The sequence below is a fragment of the Hyla sarda genome, chromosome 4 (assembly GCF_029499605.1).
Source record: "Hyla sarda isolate aHylSar1 chromosome 4, aHylSar1.hap1, whole genome shotgun sequence".
Classification (NCBI taxonomy): Eukaryota; Metazoa; Chordata; class Amphibia; order Anura; family Hylidae; genus Hyla; species Hyla sarda.
Genome location: NC_079192.1, coordinates 123911348 through 123933853, shown reverse-complemented (window position 1 = coordinate 123933853; position 22506 = coordinate 123911348). Strand labels below are relative to the sequence as shown.

The 22506-nt window shown below is 42.8% G+C and overlaps 1 protein-coding gene across 4 annotated transcripts in view; it reads right to left on the bottom strand.

Annotated features, from left to right (window-relative positions):
* TTLL13 (tubulin tyrosine ligase like 13) overlaps positions 1-22506 on the bottom strand; it is a 52255-nt gene that overhangs the window by 13758 nt on the left and 15991 nt on the right. For all 4 annotated transcript variants that reach the window (XM_056572019.1, XM_056572017.1, XM_056572020.1 and 1 more), the window contains exons 9-13: positions 18831-19056; positions 17201-17382; positions 10484-10672; positions 6054-6237; positions 1450-1659 (exon numbers count right to left, since the gene is read on the bottom strand). In XM_056572019.1, the coding sequence (XP_056427994.1) occupies positions 1450-1659; positions 6054-6237; positions 10484-10672; positions 17201-17382; positions 18831-19056 (991 nt within the window). The remainder of the gene's footprint in view (positions 1-1449; positions 1660-6053; positions 6238-10483; positions 10673-17200; positions 17383-18830; positions 19057-22506) is intronic.

Below are 22506 nucleotides of genomic sequence, written 5' to 3'. Positions count from 1 at the left end.
GACCCCGCCCCCGTTACCCTGTCCGGAGGCAGCGCACGCACTCATTGCTGCGCTTATCCTCCGGATGGGTAAGTCTGATCTGAGGTCTTATAATACTTTACAGATTACTTTCTTCCTGTAGTTTTGGGAGGGTGGGGGGTGGTCTGGGGGTGACGGAGTTGCGGAGTTTGGGGGAGCGGAATGTCTTTTTTGGGCGGTCGGAGGAAGGGGGGTGTTGCATGACGGGGTCTGGGGGAGCGGGATGTGTGGCAGCTGCGGCTGAGACTGTTTTCACCACAGGGTGCCTACAGTTGTTTCCCCACTACAACTCCCAGCATGCCCCGACAGCCAGTAGATGTCAGGGCAAGCTGGGAGTTGTAGTGGTGAAACAGCTGGAGGCACCCTGTATAGTTGAACTAAGGGCGGAAATCGGACCCCCCAGCAGGCATCAGTGACGTCACGCCTGCTGGGGAAGTCTGGCTGGTAGTGAGCACACTACCAGGCAGAAAAAAAAGCATTTTTAATATAGTAAAAAAAAAAATGGAAAGGCAGGGAGGTGGTTAGGAATAGATGGGCAATAGGCAGGGACAGAAAGAAAAAAAAAGGGATGGTGGGAGCTACCCTTTAAGTAATTGTTAAAAAAAGAAATAATTATTATTGAAAAGTGTTGTTTTAAAAAATATATATTTAAAAAAAAAAAAAAAAATATATATATATATATATATATATATATATATATATATATATATTCTTGGTCACTGCACCTGCACTCACATTTAAGCTCAGAAATGTTTTATTCATACAGTTATCGCTTGTCTGGGCACTAGTAACCATGGAATGTTTAGTGATTTTTCTTCCAGAATTTTCATGGATGTAAATTTGCTGCAAAAGTTGCAGATTTTGGCACCAAACTCTGCAATTTTGGCGTAAAAAAACCCCCAATATGGCTGCTAGAGATGAGCGAACTTACAGTGATTCAATTCGTCACGAACTTCTCTGCTCGGCAGTTGCTGACTTTAGCCTGCATAAATTAGTTCAGCTTTCAGGTGCTCTGGAAAAGGTGGATACAGTCCTAGGAGAGAGTCTCCAGTCCACCGGAGCACCTGAAAGCTGAACTAATTTATGCAGGCTAAAGTCAGTAACAGCCGAGCCGAGAAGTTTGTGACGAATCGAATTACTGTAAGTTCGCTCATCTCTAATGGCTGCAACAACAAAAAATTTGGGGCGTGAAAAAAAATCAAAAGTGAAGCGAAAATAATTTTTCACATATTTTCAGAGCAGCACAAGAGACCTTTGAAAATGTGATTAGAAAAGAAAAAGGTGTGAATAATATCGCTGGGACAGAAATTACAGTAATTTTGGAAAATTATCCCATTGGGTCCTACATACTGTATCTGTGATGATTTAGATACATAATGAAGTTTAGTAGGAACCCAAAGCATTCTTACATCATAGATACTTAATTCATACTTGATTTCTAGTTTGGGCATCTAGACTGTAGTCAGAGGCCTTGAGGTCAGGAGTTCTGGGATCTTGCATGCTCAGCAGTCTGTAGACATGATCCACTACGCCCATGGCTCGAATGAGCTTCTCTCTTTGCTGAAGACCTTGTAGTCGATCAATTTCCTCTTTTTCATCAATTTCTATTGGCTTCATTGAGTCAATTTTCACTTCTTCTACCTAGACAAAGAACGTAACAGTGAAAAGAACTGGCTGCTAAAAATAGCACATCACATTGCAAAGAGCTATAATAAAACCTGGACAAATGTAAATAAGTTTAAGTATAAATGAAGAAACATGTAGGTGCACTCACTGCTCGGCGGAGATAGCTGCGTGGCGGGATCCGGTTCAAGGGGAGTTGGGTCTCAGCATCGGCGCAGGAAGTTTGGCGCTCAGAGGCTACACCGGCAGTTTCGCACGTAAGTGCGTGCTTCTTCCGGCCTCGAGGCCTGAAGAAGCAGGCACTTACGTGCGAAACTGCCTGCGTAGCCTCCGAGCGCCAAACTTCCTGCGCCGATGCTGAGACCCAGCTACCCGTGAACCGGACCCCGCCACGCAGCTATCTCCGCCGAGCAGTGAGGGCACCTACGTGTTTCTTCATTTATACTTGTTGATACTTCATGCATGTGTGTGTGTGTGTGCACCCCGCAGGAGATACGCAGTTAGGGACCGTGATCAAGCTGCATTCCAGTCCAGGTGAAGTCTGCCTTTAGTGTACTCTCCCTTTTCTTGTCTCATTATTATTTGTAAATCAGTTTAAAGGGATATTCCAGGAATTTAAGTTAGTGTAGTTCATAATATAGTGTCTGTACCTGTGTGTGATGGTTTTCTCACAATTCTTCTGAGATTTTCACCCCACTATTTATTTTTACCAGCATACAAAATGACTGTTGTCTCGGATTTTTCCCAGGTTGCAATGCGGCTGACTCACTAGTCAGCTGATGACAGGGAGCCTGTCCGCTTCAATGGGTGGAGGGATCAATCTGCAACTAATGCAACAGCTGGAGGCACCCTGATTGAAAACCACAGGTCTTTTGTTTCAATGGGTGGGGTGGCTGATGGTTGAGAGGGAGGAAAATGGCATTGTGGGATTTGTAGTAAAAAAAACATAAGTCAAACAGGAAATACAAGTTCACAAAAAGCTAGCCACAGTGTTATGATATTCTCACAACATAACCATTTAGCCCCAAGACAAGCGCAGATCCTTCCTAAGCATGTCCATTACTGTCTGCCACGTATGTACTAAAATAACCTTATGGTGGATAACCCCTTTAGGTTCATTTTCATGGCATGATAGGAGTTGTAGTTTTGAAACAGCTGGAGAGCCATAGAGACGGGAACACTGCTCTAAATACTGTAAAACAGTACACCTCTTTGACACTTTTACGTCCTGTTTCCCTCAGATTTTATCATCTTGACTTTTACTGTATGGATAAGATTAACAGTTGTGATTTGTATTGACATGTATTAGCGTTGAATTCTCCCAAAACGATGACATCTTTGCATATCTTCACTCCTTCCTTTACCACATTCCCTCCAGAACCTGTTCCTTCACCTCTATATGATTTCCTTCTCATTTGTGATTCCACATTACACCAAAATCTTCACTTTTTCTCTTTCAAATGGAATTATTTCTTCCCTCTCAAGCATGCATTGTTTACCTCAACTCCTAGGATGGCCTCATTCACACTTCCACAATTTCGTATAAAAAAATAGATCAAATATAGATCTATTTTATACAATTTGTTCTGTTTTTGGTTCCATATTGTATCTGTTTTCATTCAGTTTTTTTGTTATATTGTTATAAGCTGTCCATTCTTAATCCATATTTGCAATTTTTTGTTGTTGATGAATTAGCTATTTTTGCTGGTTTTAGTGATATTGCTAAAATATGGATGTAGAAATGAAATAATGGTAGTAGAAATAAACTCAAACTCCTGTATTTTCTGGCTTATTGTAGATTTACCAACTATATCTGTGCTCAGTGGACATTTTCACACAGGCAAAAACCATAATGAAAATTGCACATCAAAATGGACAGCCTAGGACAAAAATTGTACCACAACTGAAAGGGGTTCTCTGGGCAAATATAAAAGTTTCCTTGTTGCCTGTCCCTACTTCAAAACAACAGAATAACACATACTTACTTCCTCGGCTGTGCTCCAAGCTTCCGATGACATCTTCCTCTCTACTCAGCCAAGTGGGGGAGCAGGAATACATCAGAAGCTGGCAGAATGGGAGTTTAGCTAAGACTGGGAGATGTGATGCTGAGAGCAGCAGGAGAGCGAGGGAGGTAAGTATGCACGATTTTGTTGTCTTAATGCAGGGGGAGGCAGTAAAGAAAGTTTTATATTTGTCTGGAAAAGCACTTTAACCTTGTGGATTTATATGCTGCATAAGCACAGATTTTTTCTCCAGCTTGTTCTTGTGTCATTTTGTAGATTCTACCATCTTCCCCTTTTGTGATTCCTCCAAGTTCTGTACTGGATACTGGAATATGTCCTTTATTCTCTATACCTGAAGCCTTTACTGAACTGGACTTCTGTTTATTCCATTGTATAACTAAACTAAAGCAGATGGCTAATTTCTATGTGTAAGACTACCATCACTCATTGGCCTCATGTCTTCAGGAGTTCTACTGACTTGCCCTTCACTTCCTTTTTATAGTAACCTGTCAAATAATATCTTCCCCATACATTCTTTGACGCTGTTTAAAAGGGGTACTCCGCTGCTCAGCGTCTGGAACAAACTGTTCCAAATGCTGGAGCCGGCGTAGGCAGCTTGTGACCTCATAGCCCCTCCCCCTCATGACATAATGCCCGCCCACTCAATGCAAGTCTATGGGAGGGGGCGTGATTATGACATCACGAGCTGCCAGCTCCAGTGTTCGGTACAGTTTGTATGGAGTACCCCTTTAAAGGAGAACTCCAGAATATAAAAATTGTCCTCCATACTGCCGGCAGTAAAAAAAATAAAGATGTACATACCTTCCTTCGCTCCCCCGGGGCCTCCGGTAACCATCTCCGGTCTCCGCCGCGATCCTCTTCCTGGTTGCTGGTGGTCGGCAAGTCATACTGCGCTCAGCCAATCACTGGCCGCAGTGAAGTCCCTACTCGGCCGGCGATAGGCTGAGCGGCAGTGTGAGAACGCTTCAAGACACAAAATTCTTCACTACACCGGCACCTGCTGCCGGGACCGAAAACGTCACACTGCCGCTCAGCCTATCGCCGTCCGGAAGAGGATCGCGGCGGTGACCGGAGCCGGTTACCAGAGCCCCGTGGAGTGAAGAAAGGTATGTACATCTTTATTTTTTTTTTTACTGCCGGCAGTATGGAGGACAATTTTTATATTCTGTAAAGGAGTTCTCCTTTAAGCATATGTACATACTCCATTTACTCCATTTGCTCCAATTCAATCCATACTGAATACAACAGCCTGGGAGATCTTCCTGTGTAATGGTTCTAACAATATGATATTTCCCAATATTTGAATCCCAAATTGCAGGAAATTTTAAGCCCTACATCTGCATCCGACTTCTGTTCTTTAGTGAGTCACTGACCTTTGCCAATATTCTCTTTAATCTTGACTTCTCTTGTGCGGTAAAGTTGTTCTAAAAACTTTCTCACCTTGCACCAAAATGTACTTTATATCTGTATTGACTTGCATAAAGACTTGTTGACTGGTTTCATGCGACTTTATATTTTTAGGGTGTATTCACAAGTAGAGTATCCTGCGCATATTTGATGTGCAGGATTTGGAACTGCAGATTTCAATGTAAACTAATTGACTCTACACAGCTTCAAATCTGCAGCTTCATATTCTGCACATCAAATATGTGCAGGATACTGTACATGTGAATGGATCCTAAAGCAGTGTTTCCCAACCAGCATGCCTACAGCTGTTGCAAAACTTCAATTCCCAGTATGTATGGACAGCCTTTTGCTGTCCATAAATGCTGGGAGTTGTACTTTTCCAACAAGTGGAGGCATGCTGGTTTAAAAAACACTGCTTTAAAGGAGATCTGCAGTGAAATAAACTTAACCCCTATCCACAGGCTAGGAGATAAGTGTCTGATCGTGGGGGACCCCCCAGCGATCTCCTGTATGGGGCCTTGGCATTGCCGCGCTTTGCACCAGCTAATAGGCATGTCGTTGACCTCATGAATGCTGCATATCCACCTCTTCCATAGAGATACATGGAGGGGGCGTGTCAGCCGCATCATGCTGCAGCCGGCACATTTCCTGCACAGGAGATCTGCGACAGAGCCAGGGCCCTGTGCAGGAGATCGCGGGGGGTCCGAACGCTGGGATCAGACACTTATTCCCTATACTGTGCATAGGGGATAAGTTTATTTCACTGCAGATTACCTTTAAAGTGTCAGGTGACAAAATCAGCCCTATGTATCTGTTGTTTTACCCAATTCTTCTCTGTTATATAGTAATCACTAGATGTGATAGACTTTAAATATGGCGTCTATTTAAATCTCTTTATTTAGATCTAGGGTTCCTTTAAATGAGATTTTCAGTACATTCACTTTCAAAATATTAAACCTCATGTTGGAATTTCATGCCTACCTTGTTCTCTGCAGTTCGACAGCGACTGGACACAACACGAGTAGACGGTCTTCTGGTCACTTTGTATTTGGCTGGCTTTTCACCTGCGGACTCTCCTTGTAAGGCATCTTTTTGCTCTTTCTTCTTCTTTGAAGTAGGTATCTCTTTTTGTTCTTGTTTTAACCGTAGCTCTTCCAGTTGCTGCCTGTCATAAAAATATTTTATTAGCTTATATTATATATTTCTAAGATATAGAACTTTTATTTTTTTTATGCATATTTTACTACAGATCCCACATTACTCTGCCTTAAAAAGACATAAAAGCAGTTGGATCTGATTTCCAAAGTACATGCATTATGTATGGCAGCAACACATACTGAGCAGCCATAACATTAGCATAAAATCACATTAACATAAATGAGTAACAGTGATGATCTTGTGACAAAAAGATGTTAGTACACACAGTGCATTGCAGTTGTGTATAGGGCTATGTAGCCCTGTCAATGTGTGTATTTATGAAAAAGGAGTAGTCCAGCTTAGGAACATTCATCCTTGATCCAAAGCATAGGGGATAAGTGTCTGATCGCGCGGATTTCCAGCACTACGAAAGGGTGTAGTACAACACCCAAAATGACTGAATCTGCTAGGACTTGACATTACATGGACAACATTTACTGAGGGCTGTATTGTTCACGTATGACAATGGGCTTTGTATGGTACTTCCCAGAAACAATATCTGAAAACTAATGAAATGTGAATTACAAATACTGTATTTTTTGCCGTATAAGATGCACTTTTTCTTCCACAAAACTGGGGGGAAAAAGTTGGTGCGTCTTATACGGCAAATACACCCCTATCGCGGCGGTCCCTGCGGCCACAAATGGCCGGGACCCGCGGCTAATACAGGACATCACCGATCGCGGTGATGCCCTGTATTAACCTTTCAGACGCGGCGATCAAAGCTGACCGCCGCGTCTGAAGGGAAAGTGACACTAACCCGGCTGTTCAGTCGGGCTGTTCGGGACCGCCGCGATTTCACCGCGGCGGTCCCGAACAGCCCGACTGAATAGCCAGGTTAGTGCTTACAGGACACCGGGCGGGACCTTACCTGCCTCCTCGGTGTCTTCTCCGTTCAGGGATCCCCTGTATGGCCGGCGCTCTCCTTCCTCGTCATCACGTCGTCGCATACGTGCGTCGGCGTGCGTAACGACGTGATGGCGGCGACGGAGAGCGAGGATACCCGGCCGGCAGCAGAGACGTTTCGGACCGATGGGGACACGGCGACAGCGATGGAGCGACGTCCAGGGCAGCGGTGAAGGGTCCGGAGCGGCGGGGACATGTGAGTATTACCTCCTATGCAGTGGTCTTCAATCTGCGGACCTCCAGATGTTGCAAAACTACAACTCCCAGCATGCCCGGACAGCCAACGGCTGGAGGTCCGCAGGTTGAAGACCACTATTGGGTTCAAAATGTTTATTTTTTTAGATTTTGCACCTATAAATTGGGTGTGTCTTATACGCCGGTGCGTCCTATAGGGCGAAAAATACGGTATATAGGTGATCACGGTTCATAATGTACAAGCCCATATCTCCATCATTATATCTATCAAAGCTCATCTCAACTGGAGTCCTTTGTATTTTTCTGGTAATGCTAATAGTAATGCACAACAGTCATTTATTTAAAAGGCATTAGAGGTACCATTTTACCCATCTTATTAGATATGAAAGAGGTTTTCTGGGCATTTAACATTGATGGCATGTCTGTAGGATAGACCATCAATTTCTGATTGGCAGGGTGCTGGAACTAGGCATCCCCCACCGATCAACTGTTTGGTAGAGCTGCAGCTCCGGCATATACACAATGGCCCTCATTTACTAAAGGAGAATCAACGCATCCCGCATGCGACCAAATCTGCGCCCAAAATTTAGGCCCACAACCTACAGTTTCAAACACCCGGAGAGTTTAAGTTAACCTGCAAAATGGGCGTGGTTTACTCAAAAATGGGTTAACCCGACAAAATGGAAAAATCATTGTGAAATCACTCTGAAAAAAGTGTGATTTCTCAACTCTGAAAAACCGACAGCGCAGGGGTCGAGTGAAAATGGAAAAATTGAGTGTTTTTGAGGAAGGGACAGCTGACCATTGTGGTTCATGATTAAATTACTTGTTTTATACTTTAAAAGCATTTTTAACCCCTCAACGCTTTTATGATTAAATTATGTAATAGATTTTTTTAATTTATATATATATATATATATATATAATTTTTTTTTAATATATATATTTAAAAAAAACTTTTGGGTTGTTAACCCATTAACAACCATGAATGTAAAGTTACATCCTTGTGCAGAGTAACTTTATTTATTTGGTTTCATTTTTATTTTTCCAGTGCAACACTTTTTATTCCCGTGCGACACAATTTAATATCGTGCGACACAAAAAAACCCGACACATGCGACAGATTAGTAAATCACAAGGAAAAAAAAGACGAGTACTCTGAAAAAAAAAACCTAACCGACACTCCAGTCTTTGTGAATGAGGGCCAATGTGGTTCCATTCATTGCGTAGTGGTTGCACTGTGTTATTGTAGCGCAGCTCCCTCTGAAGTGAATTGGAGCTGTGCTCTGCCAAATAGCAGATCAGCTGATCAGACATTGATCACCTATCCTGTGACTAGGCCATCAATGTTAAAGGGGTACTCTGGCGAAAAACATCTTAGATGGATAGATGGATCCAAAGTATAGGGGATAAGATGTCATCCTTGCACGGAGTGAACTCCGCTCTGTGCCGAATGACTGGTGACTACAGCTGCCACACCCCCTTCATTCATGTCTATGGGAGGAGTATATAGCCATCACGCCCCCTCCCATAGACATGAATGGAGCGGGCGTGGCGTGACGTCATGAACACAGATGCTCCAAGTTTCCATGTTTCAGACGCCACTGCTTTGGATAGAGGATAAGAATTTTTTTTTCTCCGGAATACCCCTTTATATGCCTGAAAAACCCCTTTACCTGGAGTCTTTTGTATTTTTCTGGTAATGGTAATATTCACTTTGTGACATGGAAGATTAGGATCATGATCATTTCCATAGTTATGACACTTTATTGTATCATATTTACTGAAGTTTTATCTGTATATAGTACACAGTAAAATTACTTAAATTCTGTATAGACCGGATCCAGATGATGAAAATTTCTGGATTATCAAATAGGCACAGAAATACAGAACATTTTAAATAATTTTATTGTCATGCTGGTATTATTTTCTAATTAGCCTAATTTTGTATTGTGTCATTTATGGCAGTGAGGATTCTACATTATAAATCCATTATCAAAATAGTTAGACCATAGACTGCAGGATTAATTGAATTGTATCATAGATACTACACGTATGTACCAGTGTCATAGCCTCCCACTTATTTACTTATTTATTAACTTGCACCATATTCATGACAGAACACCATATAGGCTGTTCATACAATATAATAATGTTACCTATATTGTTTGGCTATTTATTCTAGGAACCACTGTGCAGTTAACATATACAGGTCACTACTCTTCTGTCCTGCTTACTTTACATTTTTACATATGGGAGGTGGTCTATGCCACCCCAGATTGTGACTGCTACCACTTCAAGTCCTTTACCTTAGTCCTGTGTTTTCCAACGAATGTGCCTCCAGCTGTTGCAAAACTACAACTCCTAGCATGCCTGGACAGCCTTCGGCTGTCCAGGCATGCTGGGAGTTGTAGTTATGCAACAGCTGGAGACACACTGGTTAAGAAACACAGCCTTGGTATGGAAGACTTCAACATAACTGGGTAGTCCATAGTCTTATGATCCAGTTAGCTGCCAGTCCTAACATCACACACTAAAATCTCAGATAAATCAAAACATCAACTGATCCATTGTTTCTCCATTATCTTTTCTGTTGTCTTAATTTTTATAGTAAATCTGTGTTATTTGTTGTATGTGCATTAAATGTGCTACCTGCATTTGTCATGTATTCACTGATCGTCAAGACTACTGGAAACTCCTTCTAGGAACAAATGTCATCGTGATCGCCCTTCTTAATATTGCCTATGTCAGCTATGTGCCATTTATGTGCTATCTATGTGCCTTATGTGCTATTTTTTGGTATAGAGTGGAATAGTGTATACAAAATATATATTTTATTATCTCCATTATATCTCTGTTCATAACCCCTGATGAACCGTATGTTTATCTATGTACGGGGAAACGCGTCGGGAGAAACTTTGGGGATTGCCCCACTAGAGTACTTTGATATCTGAGACTCTTTAATCTGAAAGGTTTGTTGATTTTAATATTTAGGACTTTTTGTAATCATGCTATTTACTTAATAAAGATATTTTTAGCTAATTTTTGTGGATACTTTCAACTGCCTTGCTAGGATCAGGTATCATAGTCGGCACCTTTAAGTAAGTCATTACCTTGCACACTCCTCTCTGGCCTTTGAAGCAGCAGTTTCCTGGAACAAAGACCCGCTGTGTTTGAAGAACTTCTCGTATTTGTCTGTCGTGGCTTGTGGGTAAATACGTTGAAAACCTCCCAAGTGGTTGTCTTCATACTTTTCTACTTGTTCCAGCCAAGCAGCATGAGTGCTTTCCAGTTGCTCACGTCTGTGTTTACAAATGTTGAGTCAACAGTAAGGCAGACAAACATGAAGGCACACAACAATGGGGGCGAAGGGAAAGCAACTACGTGCAATGTTTTACTCTACTGCATCCATAGTCACAATAAATATTACAAACAATAAATAGCTCTTTAACCCCTTAAGGACGCAGCCCATTTTGACCTTGAAGCGGTACTCCGGCCCCAAGACATCTTATCCGCAATCCAAAGGATAGGGGATAAGATGTCTGATCGCGGGGGTCCTGCCGCTGGGGAACCCCACAATCTAGCATGCAGCACCCACCTGTAACCACTGCTGGAAGCGCTGGAGGCTCTCAGTGTTATGACTCACAACCACGGGGACAGAATATCATGATGTCACAACTCCGCCCCTTGTGACGTCACGCCCCACCCCCTCAATGCAAGTCTATGGGAGGGGGCATGATGCTTTCAAGTAAGGAAATATCTCATATGTGGATGTAAAGTGCTCTGTGGGTTCACTAGAGGGCTCAGATGGGAAGGAGTGACATTGGGCTTTTGGTGAGCGAATTTTGCTGAAATGGTTTTTGGAGGCATGTCTCATTTAGGAAGCCCCCATGGTGCATGAACAGCAAAAAAAAACAAGAAAAAAAAAACACATGGCATACTATTTGGTAAACTACACCCCTCAAGGAACGTAATAAGGGGTACAGTGAGCCTTAACACCCCACAGGTGTTTGATGAATTTTCACTAAAGTTGGACGTGAAAATGAAAAATTTTATTTTTTTCACTAAAATGCTCGTGTTACCACATATTTTTCATTTTTACAAGAGGTAATAGGAGAAAAAGCTCCCCAACATTTGTAACCCCATTTCTTCTGAGTATGGAAATACCCCATATGTGGATGTTAAGTGCTCTGTGGGCGCAATACAACGCTCAGAAGTGACGGAGCGCCATTGGGCTTTTGGTGAGAGAATTTGGTTGGAATAGAAGTTGGGGGCCATGTGCGTTTACAAAGCCCCCGTGCTGCCAGAACAGAGGACCCCTACCCTACATGTGACCCCATTTTAGAAACTACACCCCTCACGAAATGTAATAAGGGGTGCAGTGAGCATTTACATTCCATGGCGTTTGACAGATCTTTGGAACATGGTAACATAGTTCATAAGGTTGAAAAAAGACTAGAGTCCATCAAGTTCAACCTATAACCCTAATGAGACCCTACTGAGTTTATCCAGAGGAAGGCAAAAAACCCTCATACTAGAGGTAAAAATTCCCTCCCGATCAGAATAAATCCCTGGATGAATGTTCTGTCCCTATAAATCTAATATACATAACCAGCAATGTTGTTATTCTCCAAAATTGCATCCAGACCCCTTTTAAATTCTTTTATAGAGTTCACCATGACCCCCTCCTCCGGGAGAGAATTCCACAGTCTCACTGCTCTTACAGTAAAGAACCCCCGTCTGTGCTGGTGTATAAACCTTCTTTTTTCTACACGTAGGGGATGCCCCCTTGTTATAGATACAGTCCTGAGTATAAATAGATCATGGGAGAGATCTCTGTACTGCCCCCTGATATATTTATACATAGTTATAAGGTCTCCCCTAAGCCTTCTTTTTTCTAAACTAAATAACCCTAATTCTGATAATCTTTCTGGGTACTGTAGTCCTCCCATTCCCCGTATTACCCTGGTTGCCCGTCTTTGAACCCTCTCCAGCTCCACTATATCTTTCTTGTACACTGGTGCCCAGTACTGTACACAGTATTCCATGTGTGGTCTGACTAGTGATTTGTACAGCGGTAGAATTATTTCCTTGTCGTGGGCATCTATGCCCCTATTGATGCCCCATGATTTTATTTGCCTTGGCAGCAGCTGCCCGACACTGGTCACTACAGCTAAATTTACTGTTAACTAAAACTCCCAAGTCCTTTTCCACATCAGTCGTCCCAAGTGTGCTCCCATTTAATACATAATCCCAGCCCTGATTTTTCCTCCCCATGTGCATTACCTTACATTTATCAGTGTTGAACCTTATCTGCCACTTCCCAGACCAAGCCTCCAACCTATCCAGATCCATTTGTAACAATGCCCTGTCCTCTATAATGTTTACCACTTTACAGAGTTTAGTATCATCTGCAAAGATTGCTACTTTACTATTCAACCCCTCTACAAGGTCATTAATAAATATATTAAATAGAACAGGACCCAAGACTGACCCCTGTGGTACCCCACTAGTAACAGTCACCAAATCAGAATAAGTTCCATTAATAACTACCCTCTGTTTCCTATCACTGAGCCAGTTACTTACCCACTTACACACATTCTCCCCCAGCCCAATCCTTCTCATTTTATGCACCAACCGTTTATGTGGCACCGTATTAAATGCTTTGGAAAATTCCAGGTATGCGACATCCAGCGATTCCCCCTGATCCAGTCTGGAGCTCACCTCCTCATAAAAGTTGATCAGGTTACTTTGACAGGACCGATCCCTCATGAAGCCATGCTGATATGGTGTCATACATTTATTTTTATCAATATACTCTAAAATAGCATCTCGTAGAAAACCCTCAAACAATTTACATACAACAGAGGTTAAACTAACAGGCCTATAATTTCCGGGGTCACCTTTTGTCCCCTTTTTAAATATTGGCACCACATTTGCCATGCGCCAGTCCTGGGGGACAGTTCCTGTTACTATAGAGTCCATGAATATTAAAAATAGGGGTCTGTCTATTACATTACTTAATTCCTTTAGAACACGGGGGTGTATGCCATCTAGACCTGGCCATTTGTCTATTTAGATTTTTTGTAGGTGGCACTGTACTTCTTCCTGGGTTAGACAGGTGACCTGTACTGGGGAGTTTACCTTATCTCGCTGTATTTCACCTGGCATTTCATTTTCCTCGGTGAACACAGTGGAGAAGAATTTGTTTAATATATTTGCTTTTTCCTGATCCCCAGGGGTCCGGACAACTGTTCAAAAAATATGTCAGACACCTGTGGGATGTAAATGCTCACTGCACCCCTTGTTACATTACGTGAGGGGTGTAGTTTCCAAAATGGTGTCACGTGTGGGGGGTCCACTGTTCTGGCAGCTTGGGGGCTTTGTAAATGCACATGGCCTTCAATTCCAGACAATTATCTGTCAAAAAGCCCAATGGCGCTCCTTCTCTTGTGAGCCCTGTAGTGTGCCCGTAGAGCACTTTACATCCACATTTGGGATATTTCCTTACTGAGAAGAAATGGGGTTACAAATTTTGGGGGGCTTTTTTCCTATTACCCCATGTGAAAATGAAAACTTTAGGGTTTTAGTGAAAAAAAATCTAATTTTTAATTTTCACGTCCAACTTTAACAAAACATTGTCATGCACCTGTGTTAAAGGTGTTATCCAGGAAAAAAAAACCTTTTTTTTATATATCAACTGGCTCCAGAAAGTTAAACAGATTTGTAAATTACTTCTATTAAAAAATCTTAATCCTTTCAGTACTTATGAGCTTCTGAAGTTGAGTTGTTCTTTTCTGTCTAAGTGCTCTCTGATGACACGTGTCTCGGGAGCCGCCCAGTTTAGAAGCAAATCCCCATAGCAAACCTATTCTACTCTGTGCAGTTCCGGAGACAAGCAGAGATGTCAGCAGAGAGCACTGTTGCCAGACAGAAAACAACAACTCAACTTCAGTAGCTGATAATTATTGAAAGGATTAAGATTTTTTTAATATAAGTAATTTACAAATCTGTTTAACTTTCTGGAGCCAGTTGATATATATATAAAAAAAGTTTTTTTCCTGGAATACCCTTTTAAGGCTCACTGTACCCCTTGTTACGTTCAGTGAGGGGTGTAGTTTCCAAAATGGGGTCACATAGGGTGTTTTTTTTTTGCGCTGTAACTGTAATCAGCCACCCCTGTGCAAATCACCAGTTTAGACCTCAAATGTACATGGTGCGCTCTCACTCCTGAGCCCTGTTGTGCGCCCGCAGAGCATTTTACGTCCACATATGGGGTATTTCCGTACTTGCGTTACAAATTTTGGGGGTCTTTTTTTTCCTTTTACCTCTTGTGAAAATGAAAAGTATGGGGAAACACCAGCATGTTAGTGTAAAAAATTTCGAATGCATTTTCACCCGAGTACGGAAATACCTCATATGTGACCCTAAACCATTGCCTTGAAATATGACAGGGCTCTGAAGGGAGAGAGCGCAATGCGCATTTGAGGCCCTAATTGGGGATTGGCATAGGGGCGGACCTGGATGCAAGCATTACACTTTCCTCCGCCACCACAAATACCTTATGGCAGTGTTTCCCAAACAGGGAGCCTTCAGCTGTTGCAAAACTCCCAGCATCCCTGGACAGGGGGGGAGGGGGTACAGTGTAAGGGTATGTGTATATGTAGTGTTTTACTCTTTATTTTGTGTAAGTGTAGTGTAGTGTTTTTAGGGTACATTCACACAAACCCCAACCCAATGTTTCACAACCAGCGTGCCTTCAGCTGTTGCAAAACTAAAACTCTCAGCATGCACTGACAGCCAAAGGGCATTCTGGGAGTTGTAGTTATGCAACAGCTGGAGGCACAACTACAGGTCTCAGCATGACCTTTGTCTGTGTGCATGCTGGGAGTTGTAGCTATGCAACAGCTGGAGGCACACTTTTTCATAGAAAAAATGTGCCTCTAGCTGTTGCATAACTATAACTCCCAGCATGCACAGACAGCCAAAGGGCATGCTTGGAGTTGTAGTTGTGCCTCCAGCTGTTGCTAAACTATAACTCCCAGCATGCCCTTTGGCTGTGCATGCTGAGAGTTGTTGCTAAGCAACAGCAGAAGGCACACAGGCCTCACCTTCTGCTGCTCCTGGATCCTGCCACGCTCCGGACCCGCCGGTAAGGTGATCCCCGCCGGTAAGGTGATCCCCGCCACCGCCGATCACCCGCCCCGGAAGACCTGTGATTGGTCGGCCGATCAATCACGGGGATCGTGAGGTGGCACCAGTGCCACCTCACTCCTGGTGGGCAAGGGTGATTGGTGCCATCTCTGACAGCACCAATCACCGTTATTTTCTGGGTCACCAGTGACCCGATTGACCCAGAAAAGCAGACAAAGGGGGGTCTCAGGACCCCCCTGGGCGATATGCCGGGGTGGGTGATGTTGAATAACAGCAGCCATCCCGGCCCGATCACCGTGTCCAGAGATGGGGTGATTTAGGAACGCAGGGAACATTTACAGTGCTGTGCGCTAAGTATCTCTTAGCAGCACCGTACATTTACGGCGCTCGTCCTTTAGGGGTTAAAGGGGACCTGTCACTATATTGTTTCCCTACAAACTGCTATTATGACTGGACATGAAGCAACACTGATCTGAATACCTCATTTTTTATCTAGGTATGCACTAGTATTTCCTCACAGTCAGCATGCACTGACAAAGACCTGTGACTGCATCCCAGAAGCTAAGATTCTATTTCATAGACGAGCCATTTTGACTCCTGAACCCAATGAAAATTATATTGCTGATAATACTTAAAGGGGTACTCCAGTGGAAAAGCTTTTTTTATTTTTTTATCAAGTGGTGTCAGAAAGTTAAACAGATTTGTAAATTACTTCTATTTAAAAATCTTAATCCAAATCTTAATGTTCCAGTACCTATCTGCTGCTGTATGCTCCACAGGAAGTTCTTTTCTTTTTTAATATTTTTTCTTTCTGACCACAGTGCTCTCTGCTGACATCTCTGTCCATGTCAGGAACTGTGTAGGAGAAAATCCTCTAATATACCTCTCCTACTCTGGACAGTTCCTGACATGGACAGAGGTGTCAGCAGAGAGCACTGTGGTCAGACAGAAAAGAAATTCAAAAAGAAAAGAACTTCCTCTGGAGCATACAGCAGCTGATAAGTACTGGACGAATTAAGATTTTTAAATAGAAGTTATTTACAAATCTGTCTAACTTTCTGGCACCAGCTGATTAAAAAATAAATGTTTTCCAGCGGAGTACCCTTTAAAGGGGAACTCTGGTGGAAAAAAAAAATTTCAGATCAGCTGGTGCCAGAAAGTTAGACAGATTTGTAAATTACTGTTTAACAATTGTAAGCCTTCCAGTCTTATGTGCTGTTATATGCTCCAGAGGAAGTTGTGTAGTTCCTACCAGTCTGACCACAGTGCTCTCTGCTGGCACCTTTGTCTATGTCAGGAACTGTCCAGAGCAGGAGAGGTTTGCTATTTGGTTTGCTTCTACTTTGGGCAGTTCCTGAAATGAACAGAGGTGTCAAAAGAGAGCACTGTTGTTAGATTGGAAGGAACTACACAACTTCCTCTGTAGCATATAGCAGCAGATAAGTACTGAATGGATTAAGATTTTTAAATAGTAGTAATTTACAAATCTGTTTAACTTTCTGGCACCAGTTGTTTTGAAAAAAGAAAAAAGAATTCCACTGGAGTACCCCTTTAATTCATAATATAATGTAGGCTATGTGATATGATGTAAAAATGTAGATGGATGGATATTTATATTATAAAGAAATATATCCTATGTAATATATATTTTTAAAAGGGGAAAGTGTTATTGTCACCTGTTTTCCTTGGGCAGATTGCGCTGCAGTAAACGTTCCTTAACTCTGCGTTTATCTTCCTCAAGAACTTTCCTTTTGTCACAAGCCTGGAGATTGATCAGATTCAGGGTATCATAAAGCAGAGCATCCTTCACTTCCCTGTCCAAGCGGGAGTCTGTGGTAAAGCTTGGGGAATGGTTCACCTATTTATACAACAGATATATATATCATCCAAGTTATACAGGAAGCCTTAAAAAATGTACCAAATAAAAAGTTATTATTGTTTAATATAACATTCTACAGAATAAATATATTATTTAAAGGGTACCTTTCATCAAAAAACGTTTGATACATAATAGATTAATGTATGCAGAATAACTTTCCAATAGCATGTCATTAAAATATATGCTTCTTTCTATTTAATTTTCCATTTTGAAAAAAATGACCACTAGGGGTCTCTCTACTAGTCCTCTTTTTATAGATTTCAGACTCATGCTGATGTCCTAAATCTCAGACTGCAGCCGGGACACAGACAAGCTCAGCACTGCTCCCTGCCTTGTCTGTGTCCCGGCTGCAGTCTGAGATTTAGGACTCCAGCATGAGTCTGTAATCTATCAAAAAAGGCTTGTGGCCAGGACTGGTAGGGAGACTTTCTAGTGGTTATTTTTTCAAAGTGGAACATTAAATAGAAAGAAGCATATTTTTTAATAACATGCAATTGGAAAGTTATTCTGCATACATTAATCTATAATATATCAAAAGTTTTTTTGATGAAAGGTACCCGTTATCCTAAAGTGTTATTAAACGTAAACCAACTTCTGACATGTCAGAAGTTTGGGCCGGTGGGGGTTCAAATGCTGAGACCCCATGAAATGCTGGAACAGAGACACAGGGTAAGCACTGGGTCCCTTTTGTTTCTTCTTGGCTCTACTCAGAAAGTGGAGTGCACAGTGTATGTATTCAATGAGGAGGAGATCCAAGAAAAATCGAAGGGTCACTGTGCACAGCTGAGCGCTTTTTCCTATTCTTTCTAGTGTTCAGAGGAGGTCTCACCACCCAGACCACCACAGATCCAAACTTCTGACATGTCTCCTTGACAAATCAGAAGTTTGTTTAACTTTTACATTAAATTCAAAAGCGGTCACACCAACTTTTGGTGTCTGTAGCTCTAGACGTTTTGTTTTTTTTGCCCAAGGCTGCATGATGAAAATGCAGATATAAAAACCTCCCTGATGAAGGAAACCGTTTGTTTCTTAAACGCGTCTGAGTAATTTTGATCCTCTCAGGCTTCCATAGTGACATCACAACTCGGGGAGGTATTTTTTAACAGCACAGCCACCGTCCAGGGCTATCTCCCACACAAAGCGTGCGGCCCGAACAGATGACTGCTGTAACAAAGGTGGATCCGATTTCTTGATCTAATAACACATGGATATTAGGTACTTTTCCCCCATGTAGGAACACTATCCACGTTCAGGATAGCGTTTTTTTACGCATACCAGTGACTTTACATACCTGTGACTTCTAAGCTTGATTTCTTTAACCCCTCCATAAAGATTATACTCTCACTCTCTCCTACCTTGCGCTATTGGCTATATATTAAAGTTTTTGTCATCAGATATAAAAACATATTGAGGAAATAGATTTCTACCTCTAGCAGCCAAGGTTTTAATTTCTTGTCCACCAAAATGTCAAATCCAAGAATCTCAAAACATGCACTGCCTGCGATATGGTTTGGGAAGCAAGTTCTATAGTTGTGCTTGAGGATCGGGTGCGCAGATATCAGAGTCTTGATAATGACATCTTCAATATCCTCCCAGAGCTTTGCTGTGTTGTAGTGGTTGTTCTCAAGCCAGGTCCTTAGAGTGGATAGTTTTCTATTATTAGAATAAAATAAAAAAAATCACATGGGACAAAATGAGAATCTTAATGTGGCACACAAAATGTATAAAATGTACTATTGTTTTAGTGTTCTTTCAACCTCTTCCAATGCAGTGATATTTTTTAAATACACCTTTGTTTTATGGGTTGTTTTTTTTTTTTTTAATAGTAAACTTTGGCAGTTTTGGTTATGTTTTACTCCCTAAAATAAATTAAATAAAAAATTGCTATGTATCGCCATATTCTGACACATATTCTGACAATTTTTTTTTTATATTGCCGTCGATGGAAGGACTGTTTTTTTGCTGGAAAAGCAGTCATTTTTATTAGTACAGTTAAGGAGGGCATGTGGCTTTACCTAATCCCATGTAGCGACAGCCATATTCATTAATACGGTGCACATCATGTCAATCAATCTGGACTGGGCTACAAAAAATGGCAGGTCTGGCCTGTAGTTTCCCTAATAACATTATGATGTTTGGCCTGAATGCCATATTATCTTGTACCTTGTCTAAACTTAGAGTGTAGAAAAGGGCAGGTGATCTAGCATCAGGATAAAACTTCAGCCTTTATTTCCACATCTTAAAACCAGAAAATCACACCATAGTGCATACAGGTAACAAAAACTGGACGCGTTTCGAGTGGAATTCTACTCTTTATCACAGAAAATCCCACTACTGATGACACTTCCTTAAAGGGGTACTCCGCCCCTAGACATCTTATCCCCTATCCAAGGACAGGGGATAAGATGTCTATTCACGGGGGTCCCACTCTCCTGCATCCCCCCCGAGTCATCAGCTCTATGGAGCTAAGTTTGCTCCGTGGCTGATGACTTACGATACGGGGGACGGTGGTCCATGACGTCATGGCTCCGCCCCACAAGACATCACGCCCGCCCTCTAAATGCAAGTCTACACGCTCCATCTCATAGACTTGTATTAAGGGGGGCAATGTGTGTTGTCACGAGGGGCAGAGCCATGACGTCACAAAAGCTATCCCCTGTATCGTGAGTTATCAGCCACGGAGCAAACTTAGCTCCGTAGAGCTGATGACTCTGGGGCCTGCAGAAGAGATTGCGAGGGTCCCCAGCAGAGGGACCCCTGCGATCAGACATTTTATCCCTTATCCTTGGATAGGAGATAAGATGTCTAGGGGTGGAGTACCCCTTTAAGTACTTAGTAACAGTCTTGGGCAACAGTACACTGTAATAATATATTCATGCACTCACGATTAGTTTTCTGTAATTTTCAAAGCTTTAAACAATTTGTATAGTATAATCCATAAAGCAGAAGCAATCACGCTAGCAGAGATCTTAACACGCTAGTCGGGAGCCATCAGGGTCTGACGCGACGTTTCAGGGGAACGTCCCCTTACTCATGCGTACTAGAGCCTGGTCTTCCAAGGTATTAGAGGAGATAGCACACGTGTGGATAATTAACCCTTCTTTCTACTTATTTATTTTAACATTTGTACGTGGCATCTAAACTAATATCTTGGATTACAGATATACATTTACAAAATAGCTTTTAAACTACAGACTTTTAAGCCTGATGGAGCGATCGTCTCAAGGTATGTTATCCAATATGCCTCTCGATGCAAGAGACGCCTGCGATTTGCATTGTCATTAGTATCAGTCTGAACTTGTTCCAAAATCTGTCAGCGTACTTAGTTAACCCTATGTTGTCTTTCTAAGAAGGGCATTTCTAATTAAGTTCTTATGTTCTGTTAACCTCACTTTTATTTTCCTGCTTGTTAGACCGACATAACAATCTCAACAAGGACCTTTCAACATACATATGACATTTTAAAACCTTTTTTCTCGGTCGGCTCCATTGGAGGACACAGAGACTGTGGGTATATGCTGCTGCAGGATATACCCCGCCTACAGACCCTGAGCTAATCAGTTTTAGCTTAGTGTCTGTAGGAGGCAGATGCAGGTCTGGAGTTCTCCAGACCTGATCTTTTACTTTTTTATTTTTTAGTTCAGGGAAGTGTATTTAGTTTTTTTTTATTTCCTTGTTTTTAGGTGGGGGTTCAGGAGCATGGCACTCACTGTTCCCCCTATATGCGATGAAGGGGCACAGGCATAGATTATGCACTGTTAACCCCTTCTAGCCACCAGCCAGCGCCTGGGTCCAGGTCCCCCTTTCTACCTGCTCGTCTCGATCTCTCAGCCCGGCATGATGCAGGCTTCAAAGGCTGGCTGAAGACTTCACTAGGTAAGTTCATTTTCTGGGACAGGGTGAGTATTTTTGACCCATTAACGACCCCCTCCCCCCCCCCCCCCCCAGCTTGGTGCAAGCCATCAGGGACATTTTTCACCTAGAGGACCCTGGAACTTTGGACCCAGCTCCACAAGTTTCCCTCCACAGCTCCCGATGCTCTCCTAAGGTATTCAGCTCTCATGCTGAATTTGACACCTTCCAAACACTTCCAAGGAACTAAGAAGGTTCAAACGCAGTTTCCATTTTCCCAGGACTTGATTGTGAAATAGACAACACCACCTGCTGTGTATCCTCCGGTTTCCCGTCTGTCAAAATCGACTACTCTACCATTGGCGGATGCGGCCTCCTTTAAGGATCCGGCAGACAAGAGGATCGAGAATCTGGCCAAGTTCGTCTTTGAACCGGCGGGTTCTTCCTTGGTTCCCGCTTTTGCTTCTGCTTGGGTGTCCAAGGCCCTGTCTGTTTGGGCTTTCCAACTCCACCAGGGCATTTTGTCTGGGGCCACTTCGGAAGATCTGGCAGATCTTGCACTTCAACTCTACAATGCTGGACATTACTTGTGCTCTGCTTCCTTGCAGTCCACCCATTGTACGGCTTTTGCTACAGGTAACCTGGGGACGATTTATAACTCCATGTGGCTGAAGACTTGGGTAGCCGATGCCACTTCTAAGAAGTCTCTCACAAAACTTCCTTTCTCCGGGACCCGGCTCTTCAGATAACGCCTGGACGAGTATATCTTCGAGATTACTGGAGGTAAGAGCTCCTTACTACTGCAGAACAAGTCCCCCTGACCGATTCCCATTAGTCAACCTCCTTTCGGCCCTTTGGCCTGGGTCGGGCAGGCTGGCACCCTCACAGTATAGGAAGGCTCCTTCCTTCAAGGCACGTCCTTCCTGGAAGTCAGATAACCGTTCAGGCCGCTTTACAGCAAAGTCGGGCACCCGTAAGCCTCCCTCCGTCTGAAGGAACACCCCCACCCGGGAATTCTTTTCGGGTGGGAGGTCATTTGTCCCTGTTCCAGGACGTTTGGTTTGCTCAGGTAAAGGACTCTTGGGTCCGAGATGTCGGTTCCGACAGCTATCGGATCGAGTTTGCTTCCTTTCCAAGGGACCGCTTTTTTCGATCCCGACCGCCTAGTTCTCCTTCCTTGGTGGTGGCCTTTCGGGTCGCACTTCAGACCCTTCTCGCTCAGGGAGTGATCATCCCAGTTCCTCCTGAGGA